The sequence below is a fragment of the Wasmannia auropunctata genome, unplaced genomic scaffold (assembly GCF_000956235.1).
Source record: "Wasmannia auropunctata unplaced genomic scaffold, wasmannia.A_1.0 LD335968.1, whole genome shotgun sequence".
NCBI classification, from domain to species: domain Eukaryota; kingdom Metazoa; phylum Arthropoda; class Insecta; order Hymenoptera; family Formicidae; genus Wasmannia; species Wasmannia auropunctata.
The window spans coordinates 79,794-95,567 of NW_012026922.1; the positions used below are offsets into that span (position 1 = coordinate 79,794).

At 35.3% G+C, this 15,774-nt stretch overlaps 1 protein-coding gene across 1 annotated transcript in view; it reads left to right on the plus strand.

The window, feature by feature from the left end:
* Positions 1-204: 204 nt before the first annotated feature.
* Positions 205-15,774, plus strand: part of LOC105454950 — a 40,928-nt gene continuing 25,358 nt past the window's right edge. Inside the window, exon 1 of the mRNA XM_011697941.1 lies at positions 205-1,833. Within this exon, the coding sequence (XP_011696243.1) occupies positions 1,638-1,833 (196 nt within the window). The 5' untranslated portion in view covers positions 205-1,637. The remainder of the gene's footprint in view (positions 1,834-15,774) is intronic.

Here is a 15,774-nt window from a genome sequence, read left to right on the forward strand (position 1 = left end):
CAACCTAACGGACGACGCGTGACCTCGTGGCGAGTAGGGTGGATAAGGTGGGTAGGTTCAACCGACGATCCCAACTCGTTCAACGACGGCGACGATGTAGAGAAAGTCGCGCGACGTTTTTGTTGCACATTGGAAGAAAGAGGAGTATCTCAAGAAACAACGAAAAAGAAAGACAGACAGACAGAGAGAGAGAGAGAGAGAAGGAGAAGCGGGGAGAAGGAGAGACGCGGAGAGAGAGAAGTGGAGAGAAAGATAGATAGAGAAAGAAGATATCTTATTTTTAGCGCAGCACCGCTTTGCACATCGCAAAAACCGGTTTCACAGAGTTCCACTCAATCCACGGAGTACGAAGGAAACCGATAGCTTTCGCCAAGGGTTTTCGAGGGAGGAGAAATACGTATGCCAATAACAAAAACACGTGTACGTTTGTCTCTGTCATAGAGAATATAGTGGAAAAAGAAAGAGAAATATATGCTCGTTAGGCGCTTTGAGGTGAAAATTCCTTTTGACGCATTCCCTAAAGCATGATCGAAGACATATGACAAGTCCAGAAATTACAGACGGAACAAAAATGAAATAAAGGATAAAAGATTAGATAAAAAGTTCATTGTGATATCTAAATCAAGGCTTTGCGAAATACGTGTGTGCGTGTATGTGTGTGTGTGTGTACGCGCGTGTGTCGTGTATGGAAATAAAGAGGAAGACACGAGGGAAACACAACACGGAACGTGGAATTCGTTTAACTCAATACGCGCGCGATTCTCGTCGCACCCCCGCCCGCACCCCTTACTCGCCCTCGAGCTTCCCGCCGGCCGCTTCAACTATAACCACCTCCGCCACCTCCTTCTCGTTCTCGGGCCACCGGCTTATCGATTGCGTGCGTACGCGACAACGCGGTCGACACGAAATTCGATTATCGACCGTGTCGACGACGACGACGACGAGGACAACGACAACGACAACGCATCTCGTGATTTCGGGACTGAAGAAGCTACCTGACACTGGCTGGTACCTATCAGGATCGTTGAATTTACAGTCGAAGATCGCGTGACAAACAGGTCCACAAAAAATTCCAACGATGCTTGATTGAGGGACCGAAAGCTGTATCGTTATCAACGAATCAGTTGGAGCGATCTTTAAGGAAATATCAGGAAAAACTGATGATAAGCCTATATAATTGTACTCTAGTCTGTAATTTTTAATGAAAATCGAATTGAAAACAGAACTTAGCGAAACGAGATATTTTATTTCTCAACGATGAACATTAAATGGGAAAATCGGTACTCGCTGATAGTATCGAATCGTGCCGATGCTCGGAGTGCTTAATTTCCGATCAGATTGTACATTTGTACAATATATCGATAATATCGGTATAATAATGGAATTTAAATCTATCTGTAATAAATTGATGTTTTCAAGTTGAGTCGATCTCCGAATTATCCATTGCTTCACGCGCAATCTCCGTAAATCGCATACGACGATTGTTGACCGAAGTTCATCGTTCATCGACATAATTCCGCATCTGCATCCGTGACAACGCATAGGGAAGACTTTCGTCGTAGACTCCAATTCCACGTTATCGGCATTCGACGTAAAGCCGAGAGGACGTTCGCGAAGAATAACGAACGGCATGAAGAATGGCAACCAATTCTTCGAGCACTCGTCGGGGCGTGAGGGCGGTCGCCACGACGACTACCGATCCGCAACGGAGCGAGAAGCGCGCCGTCGCGGCGCGGGGTGCCGCCGGCGCTCTGGCCCTGAGCGTCGTGGCTTTGGTCGTGCAATCGGCGGCCACCGCGACACCCACCTGGGGATACTTCACCAATCCTGACGGTGAGTCATTGTCCGGCGCGCGTGATCGGTTTTATTAATTAAGGCCCGCTTCACACACATGTGACTCATTTCGTGGCTATGTAGGCTACTGAATTTTTCCCGCGATCTTGCGGCGTGTCGGTCGATCCCTTGTCTTTGTCAGGCTTAGCTTGCTGACACTCCACAAATATTTCGAGTATTATCATTGAACAGGGGATGTCCAGCGATCCTTGAATGTCCTTGAATCCTGAAATTATTATGGAATTTAATGTGTCCTGGAAAATTCCTAGAAAACCCCTGGAATTTATTTTGAATTTTTGTTATTCTTTTATTTAAAAAAAAATTCGATCGTAAAAAAAGAAAAAAATATTTCTTGCGCGCATGCAAGAATTATGTCGATAATATCGATCGTTTTTCGGAAAAGTTTATGGTAAAGGCAAGCAATTTGTAAAGCAATAAATAATATTGTTCTAAATTTGTTTGCATTTTAATTGATTTGTCATATAGAATTCTAATTTGAATGCAAAACATATAATATTGCGTAAATTAATAAAAATTAATTATAAATAATGAAAATTAATCGATCTGAAAAAACCAGAACTTTTACCAGGAATTTTCTGAAATTATCCTTGTATTGGTTAGCCAGATATCGCTGGACACCATGTTGAACGAGAAAAAACATCATAACGTCAAATCTTTAAAATGCATTAACAGATTGATTTCATTAATTACGATCGATTGTGTGCGACTTAAAGTATCTTCCGATCGATTTTTTTGCCATCCGATTCCGATAGCGTCTTTCTCTCGTCACAGTTTTTTTTATCAACTTGTACTCTGACCATTTTTTTAACAAGTCGAACTGTCTTTCACTGATTTTAATTGGTTTTAAATATGTTATAAAGAGCAATTATATTAGACCCATATTTTTTTATTTGCTTATCTCAAGATAAAAGGTGCAGTTAAAAAATTTAGCATTGAAAAATGAATATATTGTTATAAAAAGTATAAAATGCCATAAAACTTTTGTAGAAAGCATTCCTTCATATATCTAGTTTCAAAGATATGCGCTGAAAATTAAACATATTCATTAATTTTGAGAGTTCATTTCAATCTCTTAAGATAAGCTTCAAGAAAAATACGAATCTGATATTTTTTGATGCTTTACAACATATCCCAGGTAATGTCCCTATCATCAGTGAGCGACAGTTCCTTTGTAAGTTTAAATCGAAAAAAAGAAGAAATATTGCGTAATCACATTCAATTAAGCTTTTATTGTAATTTTTTATCTTTGTATCTTTCTATATAGTTATGGCAACGTTAGTATAAATGCAGAAAGAAAATTAGATTAGTTTTGATCGGCGTTAGCATAATTACATTGGCGCTATAATTAAAGAATTTTAATACGCTCTTTATTTTTCTTTTTTACGAATTATAATGGACTGTAATGATTAAGCTTATAGAAAACATATCTTTGATACTTAATCTTATATATCGAGTAATAGAGGAAATGTCACATAAAATTGAATGTTTCATTTCGTATACGTGTTTGAGGATCTCGTAGAATGATCGATAGTCAAGAATCTCATCTCGTCGATGTACTGATTAGCGATGCAAGTCGTTAAGCATGTAACGGTATCGTCAAAGGATGTTGAATTACGCTATATTGGATTTATTTTCGTCTATAATAAACGGATATTGAATGTGTAATAACTGTCTAGCTGAAAGAGATAAGAACATAACGATATAAAATTGTACTTCACAAGAGTTATGCCTCGAGTTACGCAAATTAATTAAAGATCTTACCTTTAATTAAAAGTCCTTTTTAAGAAGTATAATTGATTACTAGCCGTAATAAATGAAATCAATTATATTTAAACTTTTTCAAGATTCTACCTTGAAAAATATTTTAACACGTTTAAATATGATATATAAAATGAAAAATTTTATAATACATTTACTTATAATTATATATTTATTAATACCTTTAAATACATGTTATAAAAATATGAATACGTTTAAAAAAATTGTAGACGATATTGCAGTGTATAATTATTTGTATAAGTGAATTTTACTTTTTTCTTGTATAATGATAATTATACATGAAAAATACATGAATTAACCAAAGTAATATATTTATATATTTAAAGTATTTTATTTTCGGCAAAATACAGCTTTGGCTTTAGTATATAAAATCTTGAATTTATTGCATTTTCTCGAAAAAGACTGTAATAAAAGTAAAAAAATGAACTAACAAAATATATTAAAATTGTTATAAAAATAAATATTATTTTTTAATAAAATTATTTTTTAATTTATTTTTTATTAGGTATAAAACGTTTACGTCAATTTACGGGGGTGCTTTCTACTTATGGCCAAGGCTATTTTTATCCGCACGTAAAAAAATGGGCCACTATAATGTTACAGTATTTTCGATTATCAAATATGACTTATGTTCTCGTTGAAGATACTACGCAAAAATAACCATGATGTATGATGACATCATGCTTGCAGCATTACGCAACTAATGTCATTTAACAAGATTAATCAGCTTTTTTCAATTTACAAATATAATCAATACTTCTTTTTCAAATATTTCAAGAAACATTCACGACACTCTAAGAGCAAGGATCAAGGATGCACAATTATCGCGAGTTATGTTGCTTTTTTTCGACGACGAATAGCGCAGCATCGAGAGGATTTCAATGACTCCGCATCGCAAGTAGAGCGTGTTAAATATGTTCGAAGAGCCAGAAACATTTCCTTCGTTCATTCATATCAGCTTGGTTTAATCGAAACGCGTTTGCCACGCGGTTTTACGGAGTAGTAAAGGTCTGACCGGGTCTGACCCAATTTCAGCGTATATACGACTCACCATATAGTGAGTCAATTAATTCCAGCAGTTCCTCATTTTTACAGCTGCGTTACGCGCACTGCTTTTCCTGCGTCCACCTCTCGCCGACCTGTTTCTCTCTTGCCTAATAGTTACGGCACGCATGGCAGCAGCGCTGCGGAGATAGTCTCGGCCTTCGACTTCAATGCGGCGTTCTTCTCGAGAATCGCGCATAATTTCCACTACGAGGTCCATCCACTCTTTGCGCAATCGCATCAATGATGTTTCCTTCATTCTCGTTAACGAGAGCAATTTGTACGCTCGCGCGTACACCGATTCTGCTTATTATTACGTATTCCCCATTGCGGAAGGTGTTCGCTTGTGCGTGATGATCTTGATTATCTTTATTACTGCATTGAAGCTTAAAACGTTATCTACAATGAGACTTAAGACTTAAAATTTAAGAAAATTAACCAATCATAGTCGATTATTCTCCACGTGAGAAAAATAATCGATTGTGATTGATCAGTTTTCTTAAATCTTAAGTCTTATTGTAGACACCGCTTTAAACAGGCGAAAAGCTAATTTCAATCTTCTTTTTATATCTTGGGAATTAAGCATTAAAGTGTCATATTTTGTTTCTTGTTTAATTTGTATATTTCTATCAACACATATCGTTTATTCGCTATAACATCATAATCTTAACAGTATAATTCATTGGTGCAATATTAGTCCAATATTCCTAATGCATGTCAATGTTTAACCAATATACATATAGCTAATGAATTGTGCTATTATAATAAGGAGACAAACAAAAAACAAAGTTTTCCAAAAATTAATTTTGCAATAATGATTTTGAAATGCAATTGCGATAGGTATAACTGATTGTAGAGGAATAAGGAAAAATATCTGTTCTTTTAAAACACGTTTTTTTCCCCTTATGTTCCCTTTGCTAGCAATTTAATAACAACAATTTTTGAATTGCAGCGTCGTAGCACATGAGCGACGTATGCTCATCTATGAATTCTTTTGTACGAATCACCGGTGCTGTAAGTCAGCTCTTACAAATTCTCACTTGTGATGACGATTCCTTTAAGCAAAGAAACTTCAAAGCTAAGTGGCTCATATGCGATTGAACAAGCGTGCACGTTTCTCTCGTTTTCGTTCTACGTAAGAGGCGTGTCGTCGCGACACTCATTATCCATTATATACCGCGGTATGAAAGCCGCGATATTTCAGAGAACGACGACGAGAGACGGGACGTTGCTCAATATCGCGCGACTCGGAAACCAATAACGCGCGGTTTCCTTGTGCTAAATACAACGGCATACGTAATTTCTTGTCGCTGCGGTGATATCGCGCGTGGGATGCCGTGTAACGCGATGCTGATATAGGATCGCGCCCGTGTACACGACGATCTTGCGATCGTCACGACGTACGCGACTCTTTATTCACACATGCGATCGCTCGAACAGGACAATCATAACAGGGAATCCGCGGAAATTCGAGCAGCGCGGCGCGGATACCGGCGTAACGTATATACGAATGTTTCCCATACGCGCGATTCTCATCGTTTCCCCGCCGCCATTGTCCGTTTCTCTCGTTCCGCGCGTAAGCATGCATATCGAGGAGCATCGTGGAAAGAGAAATAACACGACCGCGCTTCCTCGGCGCGGCGCGGCTTCCTCCCGACCCGGCGCGGCGCGGGAGAAAAATCTCCGGGAATAAAGTCGCCCCGTTGCGTCGCGCACGTCGAGAAACAACACGCTCCCACACTCGCGCTTCCCTCCTCGTCGGCGTTCGATAAACTCCCGTGCAGGCCATTACACAACCACGCACACGCGTATGTAATCGCGTTCTCTGCGTAGCAGGTGTTTGCTACCATATGACGCCGCCGCTAAATATCGGGCGCGAATGTATGTGTGTCTATATATGGTGTTCCTGAAATAGGTCATGCAATTTTATTCATTTTAAGGGCGAGGCAGATATATATATATATATATTGCTTATACATCATAAGAAAAAAGTGTTGACATTTTTACATATATCATCAAAACGAAAAAAATATTACTAATAAAAGTTTTCCATTTTTAAGGAGGACGTGCAAGTTTCAAGTTTTTTATTAGCACGCATTTTATCAGATATTATAGTGTCATCAAAATTATTTGAACATCGGGTTTTTGATACCTTTACCTCACCCTGTATATGAAGCACAGTCATTTGCGTACAGGTACGTCAGGTATGTAGCTACCTGTGACAAGAGCCCTGCGTTTTACAGGTGTGCGGATTCACAGGTGGCAAGGAATACTGTTACATACACACGCACGCGCATACGCGCACGCACGCACGCACACGCACACATTTGGCGCTCTTGCGCGTTACGATGCTCGTTGGGAAGCTGTTAATTACGGACGGAGAAACGGGGCTGACGGGAAAGTTCCGCGATGAAGTCGATAAGCCGTGAACAACGCGGGACGCATTTCTTTCGTCTCTTTCTCCCTCATATGCTTCGGCTTATTGTTGCTCGTTGAATCGGAAGATTGGTTCAATTATTACGATGGCACGGTTGTAATAGAAATTGTCTCTTTATTACGTTGCTTATTTGCACCTTGTTATTATGATTTGCAATTATGTTTTATACATTTATTACGAACAATATTCTCTAATTCTGTATAAATAGAGGCAATGATTGTATCCTCAATAATAAATTTTTTATGAAATATTAATTTGATCTTTCAGGGCAGATATTTAATAGGAAGTTATAATTCTAATTTAGTAGCATTTTATCTAAATTACGTTTATAGTCATACAAATCTGCAATAAATTTATCGAAAAAACATTTTTATTAGACAAAGATTTATCCAAAGTAATAAAACGATTTTCAATTAAAAAGCTAAAAATGTAATTAAAATATAAAATCTGCTTAAGAGTGTTAATTTTATAATAAAAGAGTTAAAGTAACGATTTTAGTTCAGTAATTCAGTCTTATTTAAAGATATATATGTAATACTCATTTGACATTATAGTATTGGAATTTAATATCAATATCCAATTTCTCGTTAATGAACAAGATTCGCAAAAACTGACGATTTGAAACAAAGTGAAGCGAATGTCGGTTTTCTGGTTTCGCGATGAGTGGTTATGAATGTGGTTTTTTCTAACGGCCATTACATTCGGGACCAGTTGTTGATCGATGGAATCCGTTGCGCGTTTGTGTCAGATCCGATTGATGATGCGTCACGACTGATTCTTTCGGAGCGGTACTACGACGTGACCGTAGACAAAACGTATACGCACAGTCGTATAACGATTGAACGAACGTGTCGTGTTGCGGAGACGAGTATGTGATATATATATATATATATATATATATAAAGGAAAGAATAGAATAGAGAGAGAGAGAGAGAGAGAGAGAGAGAGAGTGGGGGGGGGGAAGAGAAAGGCATAAGGTACCGCTATGCTAGGGCTCAGGAGCCTTCGAGCTGGGAGTGCAACGGCCTTTACCTGGCTCTCACTGCCTCCCCTCCCTCCCCCTTCCCTCTACGACTCCACTCTCTATACGATCTTTCTCTAAAAAATTATAGTCCGCGTACGCGGGAGTCTCGTTTACCGGCGCGAAGACTCGTTCATAACGGAATACGGACGCATTATTATAATAAGGATTCTTTAAGCGCTTCCACGATGTTGCATTACGAAATCGGAAATACTGTTCAATTCGGTTGACGTTTCTAAATTTCTTTGTTGTTCTCAAGTAACTTGAGACGATGTTTTTGCCGACCGCGTTTGCATTGCGATGCGGCATAACGCAATGACGGATTATGACGTTAAAATATTTTTGAAAAAGAGCGAAATCTAGTAATAAATTCATGTACATTTTTTACAATAATAATATCTTGATGATAATTGCTTAACAAAATGATATATAAAAATATAGTGTGAGAGAAAATACAATGTCACTTTTTTTATATTCTCTTCACTCTTTTGTCACAATTACACTTACAGTATGTTTTACAGTTTTTGTCACGTACAGAAGAGAACATTGTAATACTATTTATTTTTTTTATATATCTAATAATTCGCAATGTTCGTTTTGCTCGTTTTTTTTGTTGCTTTAACCTAGCGAATGCTGTTTTATTTTTACTAGATATTACATATCTTAACTTTTATTTTATTATTTACCTAGGTATTACATACATATATTAACACGAAATAAAAGTTTTTTAGTTGATAAAACAGATGTTTTATGTGTTTCTATATAGTAATAATTAGAAACAACAACTTCTCACGCTTATGTTCATTATGTCTTAATTGCTGTATCGATTACGATCGTTTCCGTGCTACGCATGATGTAATGTATGAAAATACATATCGCGAAAAGTGCCCGATAATGTAATTTGAGAGGAAGCATGGGCGTCGTCAATCGTATCGTTTGCGCTCGATACATGTGCCAGAGTTACAATCGCAGCGCGTTCCATTTTATCGTCTGCGACAAAGCAAATCGCGGTATCCGTCGTAACAATCAGGCTGAATTGTGACACAATAGCCGAAATTCATTGACGTAAGTTGCTGTACAGTTCGCAGTACAATTACGCGCGAACGTTGTGTAGATTTAGCGGCCTACTGCATATTTAGTTTACAATACACACACACATACACGCCGGTTAATTTGATAATGATAAGAGCGATAAGAGCGCATATATGAAGGATAATAATAGCAAAGAAGTTTGTGCTGTTTTGTTGATTTCTCTAATAGTTTTTAAAATTATAGTTATTTAAGAAGAACGTAAATTATATTTATGTCAAATTTACATCTTTTGACTTCAAGACTATAACTATTAATGTTTAATTATGATTGTTTATAATTTCACGAATTCACTTTAATAACTTTAATTTAATACGGACGGAAAATGGAAACTTGCGTAAGCTAATTAAACGATAAGCTAAATAAATAACGAAAACCGTTTATTTGACATTTATTAATGTTCACTGTTAATGTCTCTCTATAATTTAACATTTCCGCTGTTAATTACGTACGCAAAAATTGGATAATATTGGAGCAACGAAATAGAATACACACGAATAATATGCATTGACTTAACATTTTCAATAAAGATGTATTTACGTCAGTGCCGGCGTATCTTACTTATTCAAATATCCATATCTTAAGATTTATAGAATCCCAAGAATTTCTCTCACGGCAAATTCCTGCGTGGGTGTTTGCTATTATAGTACGGTTATAGATGTATGAAGCGAATAATGAAGCGAAAGTTTCGGAGATAATGCGGGAGTTTCGGCAATGCGCTGTGTGGGCGATGTATGTAATTACAGTTGAAAGAGTAGGTGTATCCCATATTGTGGTATTTAATATTCTATTTAATAATGACGGTAATAATAGTAATTATAATATGCAGCTTTCAACCGTCTATAATAATTTTAAAATATGTACTCTATTCTTTTTATTATGATCAATAATTTTGATAAGTTGCAGTTAAAACTGATGAGCCTTCAAGAGAGTTTGATTAACTTATAAAGCCAGATTTAGAGTAATTTTTTGCAGAAACATTTAAAACACAAGTTATTGAATTTTGTTACAATAATTTTCTCTGCAGAAATTTTATGAAATTCAGTGAAATTTGGTTTTGAAGAGTTTAATGATCAAAATAAATAATTCTGAATCTTTAAAAAATAGAAGATTCTTAATTTGATTTAATTAAGTTAAATAAATAAAAAATATTTATTGTTATTGTTTGCTTTTTCCGGTATAACTAATATATTTTTATTTTTATCTTTTTTTGCAATACAAGAAAAGTATTTTTTTACAGTTTTTTTGTTGCGTAACATTTAATTAACTTATATTTCAATATTAAAGATATTTTATTAAATCTTTATCACAAGTCATTGAAGCTTCTGAAAAGAAATTATAAAAATATTACTGATTACTAAAATAGTTTAAATGAATTGCATTAAGAAAAAAGAAAAAAAATCATTATCTTTTATTTCTTTTTATGTAATTTATAAATTTTTAATTTTATATTCTACGTAGCTGTTACCTAAAGTTTATATTCTGCGTTGAATGTACATCACATGCACATGTAACATTCTAACGCCGAGAAAAGTTGTATAAATGGTAAATCGCAAAGTTAAACGACGTTAGGTTTCGCGATGCAAATGTCGCGAACGGTAACATTATGTGCGAAATTCTCAAACGATAAATCGCATTTACCCACCTCGGAGAAGTTCTCCGGGAATTCAACATCCGGCGGAAACGGTGGGAGTGCATTACTACGAACTATATAGCGAATACATGTGTAGACGAGCACCGTCTAACCTGCGGGCATAGTCAACGCTCTCGATGTGCCTTTATATAGGTGTATATATGGTATAGAAGGTTGTGGCATTACTCTCGTCTTTCGTATCAATTAGGGATAGTTGTCTTCTTTCATAGACGCCTAATAGCGGAGTTAAAGGAGTCTCGAAGTAAATAGATAGCTTTTTTGCGTTTGCGTCTTTACTGGGGAAATGATTATAATATGCATGCGTAAAGATTTTGTACCTTCTTCCATAAGAAAGTGATTTTTTAAAAATGAAACAGTGATAGCAATGTAGAAGATGTTTTTTATAATTGTTATGAATATAGAAGTATTTACGTTTCTATACGGAAACAAACTAAGGATGCAAAATATGAAAAATGGAAAAAGCATAGTTGCTTTGAATATTAAATTGTATTTGTCATAAGCATGCAATTTTTTTATAGGAATGTTTTCTTGCTTTTGACAATAATTGAAGAATGGTTTTAACAAACATTTTATCGTGTATCGATATGCATTGTATATTAGTTTTTATTTTTTCTTTTTAAACTTGGCAGAATAAGATATTGAATTTTTACCATTTTGTCAAATATTTTTCACACTGTGTTTAAATTTTTTTAAATATCTATGAAAATTATATATATTTTATGATCTGACGATATGAACATACCTTAATGATCTTTTGTAATAAGGAAGAAATAAGTCGCCATTAAACGATGAATCAAATGTTCATGGAAATTATAAATGAATCACATATACAGTATTTCTCAATGGACATTGATTCCAGTAATGCAGACCGCATCAGCACTTAGACTAATTAACAACTTTAATTACATCTGTGACATATATAAAAAATATAAGATTATTCAAATTTACGTTTTCCGGTAAAGCATGAACAATAATGGAAATTGGAACAAGAATAATTGCTTTAATATATACATTTGTTTTTTTTCTATAAAAATAACATAGGAAAAGAACAATTTTGCTGGATCCAGAACTGAAAATAATTTTTGTTTAATAATCAAAATAATTTTATGGGAAAGTCAAAATAATTGCTAGAAACATTTTATAGTAATGCTTAACATTCTAACAAAATTTTTTCATGATTCAACAGAATTTAATTTTCAGATCTGTATTTAGCAAAATTTTTAGACCTTTCAACAAAATCGTTCTTTGCACAAACTTACAATTAGAAATATTTATTACTCGAGAAATCATGTAGAGATTAAGAAATGTCACAAGTCATTGAAATCGTACTATTTTGAAATGAGCATATGGGGAGATAAGTACTAAAGAACTTCCTTTTTTATTATGTATAAGAAGAAAATAAATAAATTAAGGTGGTTTTATCGCTCAACGCCAACTCGATAGTGTGACGTTGTCACAAAACGTCATACAATCGCATATGTACAGTCTATGCAAAATGTTTTTATTGAATTACGCTTGTTTTTATTGAATTATTAGTCATATAAGGAGGGACTAACTTTTGACTGGGACTTGCTCGATAAAACCATCTTGCCTGGAGATTAAAGAAGTAATTGAATACGCAAAAGGTGTCTTTTCATGCTGACGTTTGACGTTCATTTTTAGCGTCAAAATTACGTGATCATAATTGGCTTGCACGAAAAGCGGCAACTCAAGTTTCAGGTGGTTTTATCGCTCAACGCCAACTCAATAGTGTGACGTTGTCACATAAACGTCACACAATCGCATATGTACAGTCTATGCAAAATGTTTTTATTGAATTATTAGTCATATGGAGGGACAAACTTTTGACTGAGACTTGTTTGATAATCCACCTTAACGGCAATCGTATATCATTCGTTTCTAAAATGTTCAGAACAAAACAACAACGGCCTTTGACGCTGAAGCTGAAAAAATCCAGTTTCTTTTTTTTTGACGCTAGCGTCAAAGTCGAAGTCACGCGACTACCAAAAATCCAACATGTTGGATTTCTTTACTGCTATACATCTTACTGCTTAAGTTTTTCTGTGTGTCATGGTCCTAACGCTAAAACGAGTGTCTCATGAATTTGCACCTTAAGGTAGTACACTCGCGACATACCTTCCAAAAGTTAAGTTCCATTGCGTGCTCGGTGGCAATACTCCCACTCCCGCCAATGAGAAAAAACATTTGGTTGCGCCTGTCCATAGGCCGCACGCACACACGGAACAAAATTAATTCAGATAGACGCAGACTAACGCAAGTCGACTGGCCGCCTCCTTCATTTGCTTCCATATGTCAATTAAAATAAAAAATTACATTTTTTTTAAGGCTTTATTTTCCAAACTGAACGGTAAAAAATTATAAATTTTTTTCACAACATCTGTTTCATGTTCCTTTATCGCATATTCGTTTTTTTATTAACATCTTATTGCTAGTTAGGCCCTACAAAAATAAACGCGACATTTTTATGAACTTTGTATGGGTGACACGTATAAAAAATGCAATTTTTAATTGCTTATATCTCAGTATTGAAACGGTCAATCTCATTCTAATTGTACAAGCATGCATCAACGACTTCTAGTACAACGTATAGTTTCAATTCAAGAAATTCTGACTTTTCAATTCGCGAGGGTACTACCTTAAAGATTCACAAATTTTTTAAATTGTTGCTGAATTCATATATAATTTTTTACGTATATACTGAAATGTTGAATGTTCAAAAGTCATCAGATTTTTTGCGAGGTAACCGACAGGTACGGCGCTATACGCGGCGCATTTCGCAACGATTACGCCGTGTTGCATGGGCAGCCGGCGGGCTACACCCAGGTCATGGTTCGCGTGTTCGTACCAATCGTGACGCCAAGATCTGCAGGATGTCATGCCGATAATAGTCCGCATTTAACATAGATCGGTGCCATTACGACGGTTAATCGTTAGAACGACAAGACAACGTCCTCTAGTGACTTTGCATTTTTCTACTCTTCCTATACCGTCCAGGGGCCAAGATCGTAATAATTATAATGCCCGATTGTAGATAAAAATAATTATTTCGCGCGTTTTATTCATATCATTATTATTATTATGATTTATATAAATATCTATACAATAGAAAAGCACACCATGGCATGGTGACACTATACTACGTCGCATTTGTATTGCAAAATTTAAAGTGTTTCGTGACAGATCAGATCATGATGTCATTCGTTTTTACCGGATATTTCAGCGAAAAATCGTTGTGTGGATCTCGCGCGTACCGGATACAAACTACACACAGGATTCGACACATGTCCGTCATCTATAAAATATAGCCGCATTTTTTGCGATTTATGGCGCACGCGAAAGTACTAGTCGATATTGCAGCTGGTGAATGTGAATTTACCTGTATACATTACAACGATGTATGTACATACATATACATACCTACATTGCATAGGTACGCCATGCATTCGGAAGCGACCTGATAGACATATGCAACAACTTTATTCGCATTTATTATAACGATGAAAATAAACTGGAAGATATTATAGATGAATAAATTTTGATAAAATTTAAACACTGCTATAAATAAATATTATATAATTACAATTAACATCGACGAATTGCTTAATATTTTTTTACATTGATTGCGATATTTATTGCTTTGTTTATAAATTATTTGCTTAGTATGTATATTAGTCGTATGCATATTTTATGCATATTCTCCTTTTTTATTATTTAAATTTTCAATAGTTTTAAATTATTATAATATAACGATTCATTCTATATATCCGTCTCCTTGACTCTAATCCAGGAAATTTCTGAAATAAGTAAATAATATTGAGGGGAACGCGTCTTAAAAATCTATCGTCTGAATTAAAATATCGTGAAGCATGCGAAAGCATAAAAAGTCTTTTGATATGTACGATTAGACAAGGAGAAAGATATGTATAGAAATAATACCATATGTGGGTCGAATATGAAAAAGGACTGAAATGATCCGTAAAAGCACCAGGTCTTTTCATGGATAACGTAAGCTACTTAAGCTTCCGGCGGGAACAAAAGAGCGGGATAGCTAGCTGCAAAGCCAGACTGAGAATTGGACATTTCCCTGGCAGCAATATTTTTTCGATGGATATCTGTTGAGTGTGTGCGTGTAAGCCGATATCTCTCCCAAGTTATGAAACGGGAAGAACGCGTTACACGAATTGCCACTACCCGCCCGAGGATGTCCATTTATATTGGAAGTGGATAGCCACTTATCGTCGCACGAGATTAAAGACACGACAACGTAATTGACTCCGCCTATGTGCTGTGTACGTCATACCGTAGAAAGATATAACAGCAAATCACAAGGGAGGCAATAAATAAATTTTAAAATTAACAAAAAAGAAGAGTTATTCCATCGTTCTGAAATTTCTCTTAATTTTTCAATTATCGATTGCATTAATATTTTAATTTTAATTTTATTTATGTATCTTCTAATTTTAAAAGCACAAGCCAAACACAAAACATATTCCACAAAGCATATTACACACGGAAAGAACGATTTTGTTGAAAGACCTAAAAATTTTGCTAAAAACAGATCTGAAAATAATTTTTTATTGAATCATCAAAATAATTTGTTGGAATGTTAAAACTAATAAGTATTGCTATAAAACGTTTTGATATTCTAGCAATTATTTTGACTTTCACACAAAATTATTTCAATTATTGAACAAAAATTATTTTCAGATCTGAATTCAGTAAAATTGTTCTTTCCGTGTACTCTCTAAATTTTCTGAAGTGAATCTCATTCCAAAAGATTGAAAATACTGTCACTCGGTCACTTGAGTGGCAGTATTTTCACTCTTTTGGAGTGAAATTCACTCTAAAAGAGTGAAAAGTCACTTCAGAAAATTT